This window comes from Limanda limanda, chromosome 14, assembly GCF_963576545.1.
Source record: "Limanda limanda chromosome 14, fLimLim1.1, whole genome shotgun sequence".
NCBI classification, from domain to species: domain Eukaryota; kingdom Metazoa; phylum Chordata; class Actinopteri; order Pleuronectiformes; family Pleuronectidae; genus Limanda; species Limanda limanda.
This window is the reverse complement of record NC_083649.1, coordinates 14,981,260-14,999,765: the sequence shown is the minus strand read 5'-3', so window position 1 is coordinate 14,999,765 and position 18,506 is coordinate 14,981,260. Positions and strand designations below refer to the sequence as shown.

The 18,506-nt window shown below is 43.0% G+C and overlaps 1 protein-coding gene across 1 annotated transcript in view; it reads left to right on the top strand.

Annotated features, from left to right (window-relative positions):
• The window catches only part of nrg2a (neuregulin 2a), a 48,227-nt gene that overhangs the window by 16,712 nt on the left and 13,009 nt on the right, over positions 1-18,506 (top strand). The window contains exon 4 of the mRNA XM_061085849.1: positions 17,437-17,557. Coding sequence (XP_060941832.1) covers positions 17,437-17,557 — 121 coding nt within the window. The remainder of the gene's footprint in view (positions 1-17,436; positions 17,558-18,506) is intronic.

The following is an 18,506-nucleotide window of genomic DNA, read 5'->3' as shown; positions in this document are numbered from 1 at the left end:
CTGTGGCTGCCTGCTGCCTGCTCGGGTAAAGGCAGACTTTGTGAAACCATCACTCAGCTCCACCACATGGTGAACACAGGCCACCACAGCCCATCTCAGCAGCTCACACAGCCTCCTGCACTGCACTGATTTGAGTCAGTGTTGCGTTAATGTGTGTATGTGAGAGGTTTATCTATCTCTTTTGCATCTGATCGTTTTTTAAAATGGCAACACTGTTCTAATGAAGCTGCACCAAACACCAAACGAGGCATTTCATCAACGAGTTTGAACAAAGGCACTTTGACGTGATCTCCACATTTATCGAATACACAAGGAGTGCCAGATGAGCCCGACAGCCCTGCGGAGGGATTAAATTAGAGCTGCCTCCACATTCCTCAAATAAAAATTCCATGTAATGTAAAATGTGTCATGTAAATGTGTATGTGGAATCGCTGCCACGTGCTATAAAACGCAAATTAACCCTTATTGCTGACGGTGCATGTCGCTGGTCATTACTCAACCCTTATCAATATTTGTGTAGCAAGACTAATGCGACATCCTTGGAACTCTGAGCCGAATCGCTTCACCGTAAGTGTTATACGTCGCCTTGGGTGTAAAAAAAAACAAGTTCAGGGCTGAACCTAAACCAAAACGTTTAACCCGTCATGCATTTTAAGGCACAAACAGCACTTTGTGGCCTCATGCCAGCCATTGAATGATTGGATGTGTTTGGGGATTTTGTTCATGTCTTTTTTGTTTGACCGAGAGAAGAGAAGCCAGTGCTGTCAGTCTATGTGGAATTATTCAGCGTGGATAGCTGGACGTTCTGCTGAGTAGCTCGTCATCGACATCTCGGCCGTAAGACTCATCTTCTCTTTGGCTGCGCTTTAGCAACATGAGATCAATCATTGGATCAACGTTTAAGTTCTTTTCTGAAGCCACAAGGTTTTTCCTCGATGTTTTTTTTGTGTTTTGACAACTTCGGCATTGTTTCAAATCGTATAACAGTATACAGGATGTGTGTGTGTCTCATGGTGGTCCAAACTATCATGTGTCCGTTTTAGCTGTTTCTGTAACAATTGCTGCCTTTTCCAGAGCGATGTTTTCAGCCTCATGCACAACACCCCCCCAGAGTAGAGGGCCAGGGACCATTTGTTGTCCATGTGGTCTGACCTCTACCCTGTAATCAGTCTGGCATGGTAAGACCTGCTGGCCTTCAGCGCAGCGGTGTAGTATATCATCAACTGTTTTCTATAAGGCCAGTGTGAAGGAGCAGCGCTAGTCAAAGTTTGCTCGGCTCCACGTGGCTTCAGATTAAGGCCTGCCATTATCCTACAGGCTGCCGTGTTGTGATAAGCGCTTGTGAGGCAGTCATGTGTCTGCGGGCTGCAGGTCACATCCTTGGGGGGTGCTGTGCGCAGCTCCACTGAGAGAGTGTGTGAGCGTCCAGGAATGTGTTGATGGAAATCACAGCTGAACATATGATTGCTCCAACCTCAGCAGTCATGCTGGGGCCCACCAGCCACAATTTTGCGCATGCACGCACGCACACACGCACACACACACACAGGCCCCCCCCCCCCCGCACACATTGGTGCGCCGACATACGTGTGCACATACCTTTTGCACGCTTTCACTCCCCATCCTCAAGTCAAACACTGTGGCCCCACACCCCCGCACCCACATCACAAAACCTAAGGCCTAAAACAACATTTTAGCAACCGTTTGTTGAGATAGAAACTCTACAGGGTCCCATAGAAACGCTTGTCTCTTTTAACTCATATCACAACTCATATCACAGTTTAATCTCTGCTTCCAGTTACCTCATCCCTCACATCTCGTACATGCTGAATCTGGCCACAGAAGGACGTGAATGCACTGTCTTGTGTGCAATTCATCGCACATCACAGAAAAGCCATTGTTTCATCAATCGATGTTTACGAGAATTAAAGCTAGGGTTGGCAATCCTGGCAAAGCTACTAGCAAGAGCAGGCTACACTTAAAACACACAAAATATGCAGCCGATACATCCCACCCCCTCCCATCAGCCCTCTCATCAAAGCTAAGCCGCCAACACACATGAACATGCACTGACTGACAACTGCTAGAAGAGAACTTTTCCATGACTCACTTGTTAACTGACTGTCGTCTCTGCTTCAGCGGTTTATGTCTCTCAGGTTTGTGAAGAGCCCACTAAAGGACATTAAGAGCACATTCAGATTGCAGGGAGGCAGGCAGGTCGGTTAGTGACTGACGGGTTGGCCAACCAATTATTTCATGTGGTTGGATGGAAATGATTGGTTGTGTTTTTTACAGTCCTGTGAGGGCCACAGACAATGGCTTTTTTTCTCTATTTCTAAGCAACTTTATTTATTGATGGTTACCAGGACAACAAGTAAGATAAAAGTATTTTAGAAACAAGTTGCCAACCCTACTTCTAAAGGTTGATTGATAGACCCAATGTATTTTAGAGGCCCAGACAAACAAGTTTTGCTTATTTTGCACATTTCAAAATAATGTCATAAAATGATTCTGGCTTAATGTTGTCTTTGCTTTTATAGGACACAACTATAAGGAGTCTGTATTTAACTTTTTCAGATTAAACTCTGTTACTCGAGCATTATTTGAATCATTATTTGTTAACTTGCCATTTTAGCCTGGTTAAAATCATGTTCAATGCCCTTTATAGTCGGGTTCATTTCTAATATTTGCTGAAGATAGTTGGGGTCAAGCAGATGACATCACAGTCCCTCGTAAAAACAAACTCCCACAGATCTTTTTCTGTTTTCTTCCAGTAAGTCTTCATATCTGTTCTACGTAAGCGAAACATTACAGTAAGTGCTACTTTGAACCAGATAAACAAAAACTTCCTCCTCTCCTTCTGTGTTTCTCTTTTAAAAACAAAACTTACTCACCCCTACTACGCAAGCAACAAGATAAACTCATCTCTAATGACGCTACAGGATGTTAGTTGTGGCCGTGGCTGAATGGGGAGCATCTGTAAGCCAGTCAATTGTATTGATCGCTGTGGGTAAGCAACGGCAGCAGCAGCAGCAGCCATGTCTGAGAGGAACAGGCCTTCACATCTGCCAAGCGGCGTGTATTTACAGGCCACTGGAGAACAGCTTGTCAGGTTCTGTGGATCAAGCCGCCGCGCTATTAGTCATGCCCACTTTTTCAAAATTATGCTCAGTCCTGGGGTCTGGACAGACATTCCTCCGAGGTGGCCCTTCGTGATTGCTCTGGAATCTCAGGTCTTGTCCGTTGGCGGGTTTGATGGCAAGATCAGGATCCAGTTTGGCCCCAGTGGAGCAAATAGGATATCGTAATCTAAAAAACACACACAGCAGGAAACACACTGTTGTTAGACTGTTGTTTTTGAAATGCTGCTTTATGTGTATTTACTCAAAAGGGTCCGCTTCGGATTTTGGTCTTTGGAAATCAAGCAGCAAACGTTCTTAGAAGTTAGCTGAGATAAAAATGGAAGAATCTTTATGTTGCTTCCTTCTAAAAGTGTTGTAAGTTGATAACAGCTTAGATTGAGAACAGAAAACTAACAGTTTAAAATGTATTTATTATTTCCATAGTCCATGTTAGAGTGTTATCCCTGTTAATGAGATGTTATTACATGTCTTACATCACATTGTACCTCAGGACAGCTGGAGTCTATCAGAGTTCAAACCTTGTTTTGAAGTTCACCCACAACAATGTTTAGTTCTTGGCGCAGTCATAAAATCGTCACTTCGCCCACACTAGTGTCTTGTTTTTGTTTATAATCTGGGACTTTCTGTGTTAGTGGCCAGCAGCCGGTGCGAAGGGAAGATCCAGAGTAAACGAAAGAAGTTTATGTCACAGGTCGGACGAACGCCCACGGCATCATACTGTCATGCAGCATCACTGAGGCATCATCAAATGGGCTCAGTGTTTACATGCACCACAGGACAGAGGAGGACTTGAACACTACACTTTGAATATCATCCAATGGAATCTTAAATCAATGTGCTTTTACATCATGCGTGTAATAATGTAATAATTGCATGTGACGACACAAAAATGCCTGCAACAATTACCAGGGAAGTTCCCAAATACTGATCTTAATCTTTGTTTATTTTTTTTTATGTATTTATCCCTTTTTCTTGACACAGCGATTTGAGGAAAATTTACCGAGACGTCCTTTTAACCTCAGGTTAATCCGACAGAGAACAAGTAATACGAGGTGGCTGACGCACAAAACACACATCAGCTCTCTAATATGTCAGTAATTCATTGCATATGGACAAAGGCTATGCGTGGTATGAGTCGCTGGCCTTTGATGTGTATGTGCTAATGTGTTGGAGAAGATGCAGCTGCTGGAACCCATCATTTGTAAGAATCAGAGGAAAAAAAAGGAAGAAAGAAATAAAACGAATGTCAAACTTGCACTAATCCTATCCATCCGATGTGGTAAGCGAGCCCTCTCAACCCAATCCCTTTGAGAAGAACAACTAAGTTATTGAAAATCAAACCACATCTCACTTGTTAGGGTATCCAGTAATCTGGCTGTGTTATGTGGGACACTTAAGCCCTCAGTGTGAATGAGTGAGGATATTGCTATGTGTGTGGACGGAAGCAGCTGTTACACTTGAAAAGCTGAGTGATGTGAGCAGGAGGTGACATGAGGTTCTTGCTGTGTGCTGGGCTTTGTTAACTCTTCCTGGGGCTCGGGACGAAACCTATCTGGGCCTTCATTTAATAGCATAATAAAAGATTTCCATTCAGCCGCCCCTCAGCTGTCCTGGTGGTCTATTTCCTGATGGTGACCCCAACTGTGGGTGACTGTGCTGGATTCGGTTCCAAATAACGAACAAGCAACTGCTGTGTTTGTTGATACGAGGGGAGGATAGTGGCCAAAAAACATTATTAGGCATGATCTGTCGTAAAAGCTTGCTTGCACTGAGTCAGTAATAATTTGCATTTACTTGGAAGTGCGGCGAGCTCCGACAGCGTGTTGAGAACAGGTCTGTGAGTAAACCATTGTTACCACACATCAAACAGAATCCCTGTTCCTGTTTCCTCGTGCTCAAGTTTTCTTTGAGCACCAGAGAAACGTATACTTACCATTCCACCGCTTGTAGGTCAGCAGTGCAGTACTATAGTTTGCTTGCCACAGCTGTGCCTCATCCTAAACCTCCCATTACTCCATCATGCTTCCTCCTTTTGTCAGTGATTTTGCAACCGCGTTCATCGCATCCCCGTGTCTGTCGGGGTGACCAGGTTCTCCGATCCTCCGTGAGCATCGGGCCCCTCTCCCCCCCTTTGGAGTGTGCAGGTGTGGAGCGTGGAGGGGACGGCTCTCGCTTTAATTACTGATACACTCAGGGTGAACTCATCCTTTAGTATACAGAGAGCGGGCAGCCTGACAAAACAGCGGTGCTCGCCGTTGCCTGTTTTCAGGACGTACAGCGAGTGTGGGTGGTGTGTGTATATAAGAGTGAAGGAGGGCTGCAGCGCACACACATATGTACGCAGAAGATTGTGTGCTTTCTATCTTTTCGGGGGAATAGCAGTGGGAAAACCTCGCAGCAGCTGGCCACTACTGTAGCTGTGAACACAAGACCCAAATAAGGACCTGTGGAATACGCTTGTATCTGGTACAAGGTTGCAAAGTCTGCCCTTTCTCAGAAATGTCGGCCAGCTGTTGAAGGTGGAGGACAATAAGAACACACGGTTACTTCACTTTTTGTCCTTTTTAAAGCGGTTCAATTATCTGTATTATTCATATAGTATTCCTAGATTACATTAAAACAATTTAGACCTAACGTGCAGACTTAAAACAGGGTTTTCTGAAAAGCTGGCAACATATCCTCTGAAGCAGATAGACACATGAAATAGGAAACATTTTATAGCTTAAACTTGACATGTTGCCTCAAAAATGTCTCTTACCCACCGAGCCTTGAACAGTGGGTCAGCAGTTGTTTTCATCATTGTGTTTGTCGATGAAACCATGTAACCTGCTTCAATGTCACTCCCCTTACTTAGATCCTTAGCCACTGTCTGAAACACCACCCTAAAAAGTTTGTCACAGGCTAAGAGCGCTAACCAACAAACGAACTACGAGGCCAGTAATGGTTTCCCACAATCCCAATGTATTTCATTAGTCACATCTATTGAAATCGATGACATCATAAAGGGAGAAGCACGCATGACTACATCAAAACCACATAAACACAAACGTGGCACCCAGTCTTTAAGCTACATACACACTGTTCTGTCGGCTCTTAATGCCCATAAATGTCGCACCAGCAGCATCTTGAACCAAAACCAATGCCACACCTTCTTTCACTCATCACGTTCTCAGCAAGGTGTTGCCAATAGAGTTTATGGGTTTCGTGACCACAGTACAAGTGGCGATACACGAAAAGAATGAAAGAAGTTGCGCTTTGTACTTGAGGGCCAAAAAACAACCCAGCCAGTCGCTGAACACACTGGTAAAATTGATCTGTGGCGTTTCCTCTGGCAGTTGGTGCTCCTCTCGGTGGTGGAGAATCCATGTTAGCTGCTTCAGGCTGTAAATGACACTTCCTAAGAATTAGTCAAGGGGTTTCCTCACTTTCCTGGGTGCAGCACACACCCGGCGGGCCTGCGTGGCAGCTAGCAGCTAGGTAGCATTGATTGGCACAGACACACTAAGTCGTAGCTGGGGTGTTTCCGGTTTAAAGGCACCTTGGTAAGAAGTGTTTTCATTGTTTTTGCCCTGAAAGACGTCACAGGGCAGAAAATTATCGGTGTTTACATCACTGCCGATCGGGTTGGAGCCATCTCACTTCATAAACATTGGGATGGCCAAGAGTTTCATAGGGAGGGACTCGCATGCACAAACATGAACGCATGCCCAGGCTGGCTACCAAAACACACAACACACACTGAAGGAGAGTAACTTCTGTGCTCAGGATACATTACTCCTCCATATCTCTACCTGGAAAAGTGATATGTATATATAACCTTTAAGTTACTCTACATAGCCTCTCTATGGTATTTCCCACTTCTTTCTTCAATCTTGTTCAAGTTTAAATCCTATAACTTTTCCCAGTGGTGGTGTTGATTAGATTGAAGATTTTATTAAAATCAGATGGATTTTTGTGGATTCTCTCTGGCTTATTGACCAATTATTTTTGCAAGAAATTCCAATTAAAAGCAGAGTCGCCTCATGAAAGTAAATAAGTTTATACATTGGGTCACTTTATCAAGTTTTTACATTAAATGCCTCAGAATAAATCCCCTTGCAGTGGCAAAACATGAACAAAAAGAGCAAGCAGGCAATTTTTCTAAAAAGAGGTCTTGTGTACAAAAGCAGATGTGAAGGACCTGGCACATGGTGCAGGAACACAAAAGTTTTTACACCGATTATTCCATCTGGTCTTCGAGTGAGTCCCCTTCAAATCACAGATTTACTTCTCTGACTTTTACAACCAGTGTGGCTGTCTTTCAGGTGAGTTTAGACACAAACTGGAAGATGATAGACTGGCTTTATCATGGACGACCAAATGCCTCTGAGAAAAACAATACAGACCAGAATAGTGCCATGATTCAGGGAACGAAAGCATCTTAAGCATCATGGATGCAGCAGCAGCTGAAAGAACCACGCGCGAGCTGCTCCTGAATAGACAGAGCAGGGAGCTACCCCGTCTGGAACTGGGCCACAGAAAACACCATGTGTCACTTTGTTGCCAACTGCAAACACACACTGGTGCCCGCCAGCAGCCGTATCAGCGCCCGTTTCTGCACCCGCGCCGTACCCTGCCCTCCATAAGTGCACTACTTTTGCAGTGCATGAGCAGCTGTTGTGCAATCACAGCAGTGGGCTGCTCTTTGATTTCACTTCAGCGCTGAGATGATTGAGGCAGACAAGACCAGGCATATCAGCTATGTGACTGAAAAATGGTAAGAGGAGACAAGAATATAAAAGAAGACACACTGGTTGTGGCAGTGGCAGCAAGAGTGGGTGGTAGATTAATGCTCCTAGCAGGATCCATTTTGTTCATTTCTAAACATTCCTGTTTCATACTTAAGTTGTTTGAATTGTGGATAATTTTCCTATTGAAAAAAAAGTGCACTCTCATTCATAATGGGTTCTTTTGTGCGTCCTACCTACAGTAAATATTTATTTAATTAATCTTTGGGTATTTGTCATGAAATCTCTCCTGCGTATTTAGAACTCAATACAAAATGCTTGAAGCGACAGATGCTGGATGTTGCTATTGATTGGGTGTGCCTATGTGTGGAAATGGGTGCATGCTTATTTTTTGTTGGCTTTGGCAAGCTGGGATATGTTCCATCCGAGGCTCGTGACGACAAATCTTCTTTTGCCATATCTCATCCTTTCTTCCGTTGCTGCTCCATTTGTCAGAACTTGAGCTCCTGTCAAAATAGGTTGAGGCTCTAAATCTGAAAATAAAAACTCTTTAACTCTTTATTTAATGATCAAAATGAAAATGGGTGTCAGACTTTCATGCATACAAAAACATGCACAGTCTTCCTTATGTGGAAGCAAGTTCCATGGGTTTATCTTGTGAAAGGCTCAAATTCACAACTTATTTTAAATTTTCTAACATGCTTGCTTAATCTCAACCGGCGCCTCACATCCTCTATCACCACTTCAGACTCATCTCTCAGCAACTTCCGATTCAACCAAAACCACACATCACCAATTTAGTCTTTTGTTCTTCTCCCCCTTCTCTGTTTGTCTCATTTACTCATTCCATCCAGATTAGACAGTGTTGCAGGAAGGCACATAATACGGTCTGAACAAGTGTAGAAAGAATGCATGCGGCAGGAATCGGCCTCTCTCGTACAGAGATAAAAGATCTGGGTCCCGGCAGTAACAGGAGACATGTCAGACATTCCCTGCCAGGAGTCGAGAGGTGAGGCGGGGGGGGGGGGGGGGGTAACGGTGCAGAGCTTTTTTCTGGTACATAAAACTGGCTTGTGGAAAAGCTTGTCTGGGTGGCAGAGTCATTACAAAGCTTTTTATGTGACCGCTGAAGGGTCTGTACTCAAGACATTTCTCACTCCCTCATCTGATTGTTATGGCCTCGCTTTAATTTATCCTCCTTGTTTGAATTGTGACGATGATCATCTGATTATCTGATAAAAAAAGAAAAAAAGTGAAAGCCTCTGATATCTTAGATGGCAATATTGCAGTATGGTGCCACCTGTTGACATATCACTAACCAACTACTTTATTTCTTTAATTTACATCATAGAGTTTTAATATTTATTTCCTTCACATGCCTTCATCCACTTAGGCTTCCCTGTAGAAATCACTGACTGTCAGAGATGGACCTGGCCTGCGCACTGTTCTCGATCACTGACACTCCCAAATAGGCTACATAATTTATACTTTTTTATCTTGATAACATTGCTTTTGAGAAGGAAAACACAAAGCCATAACAAAGTCCAGATGGATCCACCACTCGCTGAATAACTGCACTGGCTCTCTCCCTGCACAGAATCAAGACTCTGTCGTGTTGTGAAAATGGCTTTCTGTTCAATCGCAGTGCAGAAGTGAAAAAGATCAGGCCAAGCTGAAGTAAATTATCAACATTTGTCATAAATTAGAGAGACGTCTATAACTCTGCACCCCAGACAGGCCAATTGAAAATGTATTTCACGACACAACTTGGCTTTCAGGCCGGGGTTTGTAAGGGGTATGACTTTTTTGTTTGGTTCATATGCACAGGGTATCTCGTGAGGAAAAAACTGTGCAATGGGGACCCCTCTTTTCATTTTTACGATTTTCCTAGAATCCTTTGGAGAGCGTGGAAAGACAGACATGTTTATGAAGGTTTCCAGATGGTCCCGCTTGCACCCCCAGCTTTTCTCTTCAGTTCTTCGGCCATGAAGGATTAATCAAAGTCAGTGGCAAGGGCTTATGGCTAAACACTGTGGCTCTCTGCGAACCCAGAGGGAACCTCTCTGCAAGTCTCCAACTTAGATTCAGCCCCTGGGCTACAGAACCAGGGAAAGTTGAAACCTGAGGTTAAAGAAAGCGAGCAAACTTAACTAAAGCTTGGCCACAGAAGTGCAAATAAACGAACTCTGCCCCTCACTCCGTTTACCCGCGCTGTGGAGTCTGCCTTGTCGAATACACCTGAACTCTGGTCCCCTTTGTGAGGTGGGGGATTGTGCTGCCTGACTGCAGACAGACAGCACCATATGGCATGGCGGAGAAATGCACCAGAACAAATTGATGCAAGTTGAGTCATTGAGACTCAGGTATTTTATGCATTCTCTGTTACATGTAATGATTTTAATCGTTAAGAGTTAATTTCAGACATGAATCCGTTCGCTGTGATTGAATGTATTTGCACTGCGATCTAAGGTGAGTAGAAAATGTCCTGATCAGAATAAAGTTTCTCTTTTATCAACCGTTTTTAGCCTCAACATTAGAAAGAAAATAACAAACAGTAAAAACACACACACACACACAAGGAAAGTTAGAACATTTCCAAATAAGATCATGCTATTTTTGTGTAAGGCTGCTTCTATGTGTTCCTCTATTAATTATCCTGTCAAAAACAATACCGAGTTGGTTGGAATAAGTGGAGCAGGACCTTATTGGTTTGTAGCATACATGACAATGCAATGCACTCTCTTAGGCATTTTCTTTTGGAGACACGTGCAGAAACTCAGTGTCACTATAACCCGTGTGTCATGCAGCTGCTCTGCAGGGCGATGATGCTCAAGCAAAGCAGTCGCTACACATGTTATTACACCAACTGTCAACACAAATCGCTGTGGTTTGTTCACTTCATGATTACAGATGAGTCCACTTCAGATCATCCATTTGGATTCAACACAGTATACACATACAATAACTTGCAATGCAGTATACAGTATATATAAGAGCATAGTAACATATACAACTCAAATCATCACATCAATTAACCTTCCTAACTGTATATATTTACACAATATTATTTAGTGAATCCTCCTCAGACAAGAGCTAGAAGGGATATTATGTAGAACCAATTCAGTTAAAAAACACAAATGCAAAGACATTTAAAAAAAAATTTTTATATTCAACTGACACCTACCACATACAATCAGACAAAGATTTCGATAATACACATTCCCACCTGAATTTAAAGATGTACACACTATTTTTTCCAAAGGACACTGAGATAATTGGGGTTAAACCACTAAGCCTCCAATTAGTGAGCGACCCCTACCCCCCCAAAAAATGACTGACAAAGATCACAGCTAGTGGTTATGTGTGTAACCCTGTCACTCAGAACAACCTACAACAACATATAACACCAGACAATAAACATCAAAACCAACATGTTGAGAACAAGACGTCAAACTGTCCCCCTCAATTAAATATCTATATAATGGATTCTGTACCAATTCATTCTTATTTATCATGGCACATTACCAGCTCTCACCAAATGGAAAAATATGCATTTTGGATTTGCTATATTCAGTTTGTCATTAGATGTCTGAACTTGTTGACAGACTATAGGTACATCTACAAAGTCCCTTTAAAAGTTTAATTTCAAGCTGTATTACAACCAAACCAGCACAAATATTTAAATATAACTTTGTGTCCCCATCATTGACCCCTTCTCTGTTGCTTGTGTGTTTGTATCTCTGATCGTGTCAATACATGTTAGGCCTTGTCATTAGTTCTAATGTTGAGTAAACATGTGGTGCAGCATGAGTAAACACTTTATTGGCTGAACCGGATCACCTTGGAAAGAGAACTGTTCTTGTTTCATCACACGGACAAGGTCTGTGTGAGTTTTCTTCGAAGTGAGAAAATGTGTTTGATATCTGTGGTGGTCCTGTCATCCATTTTATATACTACGCTCTCTTCATTCGTTTTATTTAGAAAATATCTGAAATAATATAAGATTTGCAGGGGAAGGTATCGGCCCCATTTACTGTATTCATAGAAATCACCAGCACAGAACTTTGTGGCTCAGGATGCATGTCCTGTATGCCCTTGAGTATGTGGTGGTGTTTGTGGAGCGTCACTCTGACATGGGTGTAAACAAGGCTGGGAGGAAATCATCACGGTTAACCCATTGTGGTGATCATCAGGAACACTGGGAAAAAACCATCATGTTGATAATTAGATAGTTATTCAAAACTTAAGGCTTTACAACCTGACTCCACGTAGTTATCTTAAGGGGTAGATCAAAATGTGATAAATTATGCTCAGCAGTGGATGATATTGGTGAACATATCTGTTCAAGTATTTGTAGGTATATATAAACATAATTTCTAGAAGACTCGGTTGCATAATAATGACTAAAACATCACATTCCCGGTGATATGTGCACATCACTCCATTCTGACCTACAGGTTCTACATAACAACAGTTGCAGAGTCCAGTTACAGTATTTATACGAGCGCATGGACGTTCAGCTGGACACCCCCGCTGCAGATGAAGATGAAAAGCATCAACATATTCCTGTGCATAAAGTCCTGGCTCAACGTTTTACTGCTGCTCAGCAGGTTTTTACATACTTTTGTCAAGGTTTACAAGTTTATTATAAAACCTGAAGAGGGTCCACATGTGTGATTTATAGAGGCTGAGCGCATCAGTTCAGTTGTAGTTCGTCCAGCTCGACCTCCAGCTGTTTGAATCAAATTAGCCATACTTCAAACCATTAAACTTGACATAATAATCTCAGCTGTTGGATCTACTTGTGGAAACTGTGCTACCTTCAAGTTTTTCAACTGTCTTGTATGTGGACTAAATGTTTTCTTGCGCAGGCTTCTCAACTACCCAGATTCTTGCTAAAGAAATATATGGAATTTCCAATCAAGCAAAATGTATCAAGGTATATGTGCTTTATAGTTGACTAATTCTAAGCTTGGGACATGGAATGAAGCTAAGTTTGTACACGATGTTCTGAAACTCCCTGCGTTACAACAGTGGGGAGTAAAGAAAGGAGGGAGGACAGCCGAGCGAAGGAGGAGAGGAGAAGAAAATTGGGACTCTTAACTGTGCAGCGTCATAGATTGGATGTCAGTTGATGACTGCAGGCCAATAAATGTTCCCCAATGGATTTGTTTTGATAGTTCTGGGATGTGTGTGCGTTCTTTGAAGCCACTGAAATCAAGATGCAGCAGTTACATGAATGTAGCTGATTATGGGTGGAAGAAATGCTATTGTTCTGAAAGTTTTGGGTGCAGCCATACCTGTGTATTCCTGTGAGACACCTTACAAGACCGTGCAAATGCAATGCAAAGTACTTTAAAGCCAAATAAGTGCTTTTGACTTTTTTAAGCATTTAACCAGGAGCATTCCAGGGGACTCGGGGGACCTGAGACAAAAGGGAGGCGGCGGTCCCCCCACATCAAACCAAAGTACCGCCCTCCCACCCCAAGAAACACATGGTACCAGACCACTTCACTTCAATCGTCAAACATTTCTTTTTAAATCAAAATAATAAGCAAAGTGCATACTGTGCATTTGCATACAAAGTAAATTGGTATAGTTTAGGTAAAAACCCCACGACTACCCTATAGGCACATTATACACACATTTCATTGAGACGTTCCAGTTTTCAACCAAACCTCTAAATGTAATGAAGTGGCTTGGGGCCTAGTTGGGGGGGTTCTGACCATTCTCACAAAACTGTTGTTGCTGTGAACTAACGTAATCAGCCGTTGTCTTGGGGGCCCCCCCTCACCTTGCGGGCCCCATGCAATGACCTGCTTTGCCTAACCCTGTTGCAACACCCCTGCATTTAACGGATTTTATGTTTAAACCTGGGATCTAACTTCTAAGCCCTCATGGAATACCGCCAATGTTTTCATACTGTTTGCATGTGCTTTGTAATCTTTTCTGAGACATTTACAAATGAATGGATGCAGTATATCTTGTCTTTGAAAGACTGATACTGTCAGCTCAGAGGGCATTGAGCAGTCCCAAGGGAAACTGACTTTTTTCACTTCATTCAGGGGGAAATAATCTCCACTGTGAAGTCTTTATGCTCCTGCTTTAAGCTTCTTGAATACGGGCAGGTGCTGTTTGTTGTTTCAGCAGATGGACCTTGTCTTGCGGAGGGAGAGTGTGTGGGCTCTCCACCTGCGAGCGTTCAGCTGGATGGCAACACAAAACAACCTGTGGAGAGAGGTGCAGCTGCAGCGGGTTTAAAACCATATCAGCAGCTCCAAGGTCCTTCACAGACTGGGCTTAGTTATCATACAGTCAATTTGCAGACCAACATTGTTATAATCCAAATAAAGATGGAAGTCCTTCTTCACAGTGATAGATACAGACGTCATTAATTCGCCCTCGTTAACGGTTGGTCCCAATTGGTCCATGCATTTGATCAGTACAGTTGTGGAAATATGAGGAATTACTTTTCAACATGATTTTTCCCTGCAGCTCACTCGCGCAATCTAACTCTGACCGTTACATTTTTGGAAAACATGTTCAATGCACTTTTGTGACTTTAAAGCTAGGGTTGGTAATCATAAAAAAGCTAGCAAGAGCAGGCTACACTTTGAGAATATGCAACAGATCACACCAACCCCCTCCAATCAGGCCCCTTATTGAAGCTACACTCCCAGAACACAAGAACGTGAGCTGACTGACAACTGCTATAAAAGAAAGAATTCCGTGACGCGCTCTCTAGCTTCTGGCTATCTGGCTCTGCTTCAGTGGTGTATGTCTCTTTGGGTGGAAGAGATGGGGTAAGCTAAGGTAGGCAGGCAGGTCGGTAAGTGAGGGGGAGGTACGCCATTGAGTTATTTCAGTCTGTCCAATTGAAATGATTGGTAGTGTTAAGTACAGTCCTGCCAGGGGCACAGATACCTGCTTTTTCTATTTTCCAGAAAACCTTATTTATTTATGGCTCTCAGGATGTGAAGAGGATTTCCAAAAATTTCAAAAAAAGCGTTTCGGACACAAGTTACAGACCCTACCTTTAATATGTTTCCAGATTAATCCAATCATCCTAGACACATCTGGTCTAGAGAGCGCAGTTGGTGACCAGCTGGATCTTTTAAGTGTTCAATTGAAATATATCTGAATTTAAGAGTTAAGAGATTATACCATATAACACCTGTTTTTACCCAAACTGTCTTCTCAAAAAGAGGATCTTTCTGACAGGAGAACGAGGGAGAGTAAAGTGAGTGCGGTGAAGTGGATATGCTGTGACCAGCAGCAGCCCTATAAACTTTGACAGCAGTACAGGTCCAGGGTTCAAATATCAGCCTTGATCCTTTTCTGTGTGAAGTTTACATGTTCTCCGCCTCCCTGTGTGGGTTTTCTGCGGGTCATCTGTTTTCCAGCCACATGTAAACCAGGTGGACAGGAGATTATGTGTGGGTGTGATTGTCTGTGCGTTCAGCCCGCCCTGCGGAGGACTGATGAGCTGTCCAGGACGTCACCCCCCACCCCTTCCACCCACCAGCGCTCTCTGGGATAGGCCCGCTCTCCCGCATAGACACTCGTTCGACTTCTTTTGCCGCCTTTCGCTCCGCATGTCTCACGGCTAACGGCTGCACAAGGTTTCTATTTTGAGCATGAGAGGTTTTTACAATGTTTTCAGGCTCCGTCTCCCTGACAGCTTTGTCTGATCTTTTTACGAGGTGTTTAACATGCCAGCACTCTGAGTGAGAGGTCAGGTGTGACGAGGGTATTTCGGATTAACTGGTGAACCTGGAAATATTTTGGGGAGGTGATGGTGGATCGGTGACGTGCTATATTGGAAACTTTGGGTTGTTTTTTTCGATGAACTCTGACAGAAAAAGTACAACAACAGATTTTGAATCAAAGCTCAATGTGCAAGATGCTGTTAAACGTCAAAATGTCACTTATAAATATTCCTCATATCTTTGTGTTTCATCAGAATAAACCAGCTGTAGATTTGGGCTCTGCTCAGTTGTTTTTGGATGGATGTGCGCATAATACTTCAAATATCTGCCAGAGAACCCCCCTGAACTGATGCTGTCCGACTAAATAAAGATCTGAGGAATACAATTACATCCAGCTAAACTATCCAGACTTTATGTTTCAGGTCAGGAAGTAATGACATCTTATTTTGAGGGTCGCTGATATTTGCTAAATTTGATGTAATGGGCCGTCTACTTGATTTGTGGTGATACTGGTTATAGCTTCTCTGTCTGAACCTGTAAATGTGACTTGCAGTAATTGAACCGCAGTAAGTAAAGACCAGCAGCAGGACTCAGTCTTGAAGCTGCTCCACCGCTGCTGCACTAACAGCTGGTCACCTGTTTATTCAATGTTCAGTAAAGTATCGGCACAGCTACAGTTCATCTAGCCGTTATCTATACTTTATCTATGCTTTTTCTTTGGGGGTTGCGGGGAGAGCTGGAGTCAGTCCTAGCTAGAAAAGCGTTACATAAATAAAGGCCCTTTACCATTATACCATATGTGAGCCACATATGCAGACATATATACATGTGGAGTTTTAGATAGAAAAAGTGCTGCGTTTTTTCGAATTTGCACGTCGCTGACTTATCCATGTTCTTCACAGAATCATTCTGGCCAGTGAAGCACACACTGATGTCATCTGTCTGCTTTGTTATGCTAACTAACATGGAAATTGAAGCTCTGTTGTTTTAGCTGAACCCAAATGTTCTTCTCTGAATGAAGCAGAGCTCCCTCCTTAGGTTGGAAGAGCGAGCAGTCAAGCTGACTTCAACAAGTAATTGTTCACATGGTGGCGAGCAGCCGACTATATGTCAGTGGCCCAGCAGTGGAAAAATCCTAATGCAATGTCTTGTCATTCCGGATGACACGAGAATCAGGCTGCTGGAGCTGATATACTGGAGTTGTAAAGGGCTCCCAACTGGAAACTTCTCTATTCCTCCCAACAAACTGTCACACTCTGCTAAGCTGCTAATGGCGCCTGACAGCAGGTATACATGTCTGCTACGGCTGCAATCACGTGTCAGCAGCATCTCATGTGAGGCGCCGTCCTCCCTTCTCAAGCCCATTCCTGCCGCGGTGCGCCTCACTCACCACTTCCCCCCTTCCCTCAAACGTCCCTTCTTTCTTCGTACCCAAAAAACAGACTTCATCCCCAACACGTTATATCTAATCATTCGGGGGGGGGGGGATTAAGTGCAGATACATGACATTTTGGGTCTTTCCAAGAACCTGAGTCAAGGCATAAACAACTCCTACGCCATGTCAGGAAAATGTTTATCTCTGCTCATAGAAACTTCTTGAGATAGTGTCAACACTGCTTAGAGACACAATTAGATTTGTAGATGGAAAACTAAGAGGCCTCGTGGAGATACAAGTGTATAATATGAGTAAAGCTGAGAGATACAAGGCGATCATGACGATAGAAGTTGATACGTTTCATGATCATGTCTTGAGATTCTATTTCACTCAACTTACTGGTTTGATGAGAAGGGAAATAAATTTTGATTATTGCTGGTGGTAACATGTTTTTCCTTTTTCTTTGTGTGTCTTTTTCTCAGTCACCACAACGCAATCTCCAGGCTCAGGCCACACCAGAAGATGCAACGATACAGAGAAGGCCTACTGTGTGAATGGCGGCGACTGTTACTTCATAGACGGTGTAAATCAGCTCTCCTGCAAGTAAGTGGTCACTGCTATTTGTATTGTCTTTTGATTTGCAGTGAACGCTGAGATTTCTTTGTGAACCGTCTCTGAAGATTCCTCGTCGTACGTTCACGAAGTCTTTACTCATGTATGTGTGTGTGTGTGTTTCTCACATTTTTTTTCTCCACATTTGTTTATTTTCCTGATAGCACTTGATTCCCGTTCTTCTTTCTTTCAGCAGCAGCAGCAGCAGCAGCAGCAGCGACACATCACAGGGAAATGCTGCCAGTCTGTCTAACTACCCACTTGTTGTGTATTTTAACACTAATAATGGAGTGAGGCGGGGGTGCGCTCATCCTTTTAACTCATGTTTAGTGTACAGGAGGGCTGCACATTAAAAGCCCTTTCAAAATGTCATGAGTCACCGGTTTAGTAGTGAGCAAATATTTATGCCTGTTAGAGGCCCCCAATGAGGTAAATAGAATCATTGCTTACATTTGAGGTCCTTGGCAGAGGAGATCAAGACCCGTGTGTGAAATGCGCTGGAGGGACCACGTATCTCTGCTTTTCAGCAAGAGAACGGCTTGACATTATCACAGAAACAACCTCCTTTTTATCTTTGACATTTACATTTTAGTTTGTGTTAGACTCGAGGTCAAGAAACATCATTTGGGAGGACTTTCTGGAGAAGTTAACAGTTTTAGTTAATCACAAACAGTTTTTTTTCCTCATTCCCTTCTCAGGTTTTTCAGAACTTAAGAAGAAAAAAAGGCACGCAATGGTTAGTTTGAAATATATATATTTAATTTAAGCACAACATTTTATTTTAGTTCCGTTCCGTTTTACATGTAGTTTTTGTTTGTTAAAATGGACGAGAGGCCCAAACTCGGAGGTTAAATCATCTTGCAAGATACCTGCATTAGTGAAGAAAAGCGTTAAAGGTTTTTTCAATTGTGAATATTGGCTGCTGGCTGGTGGTTTTCTT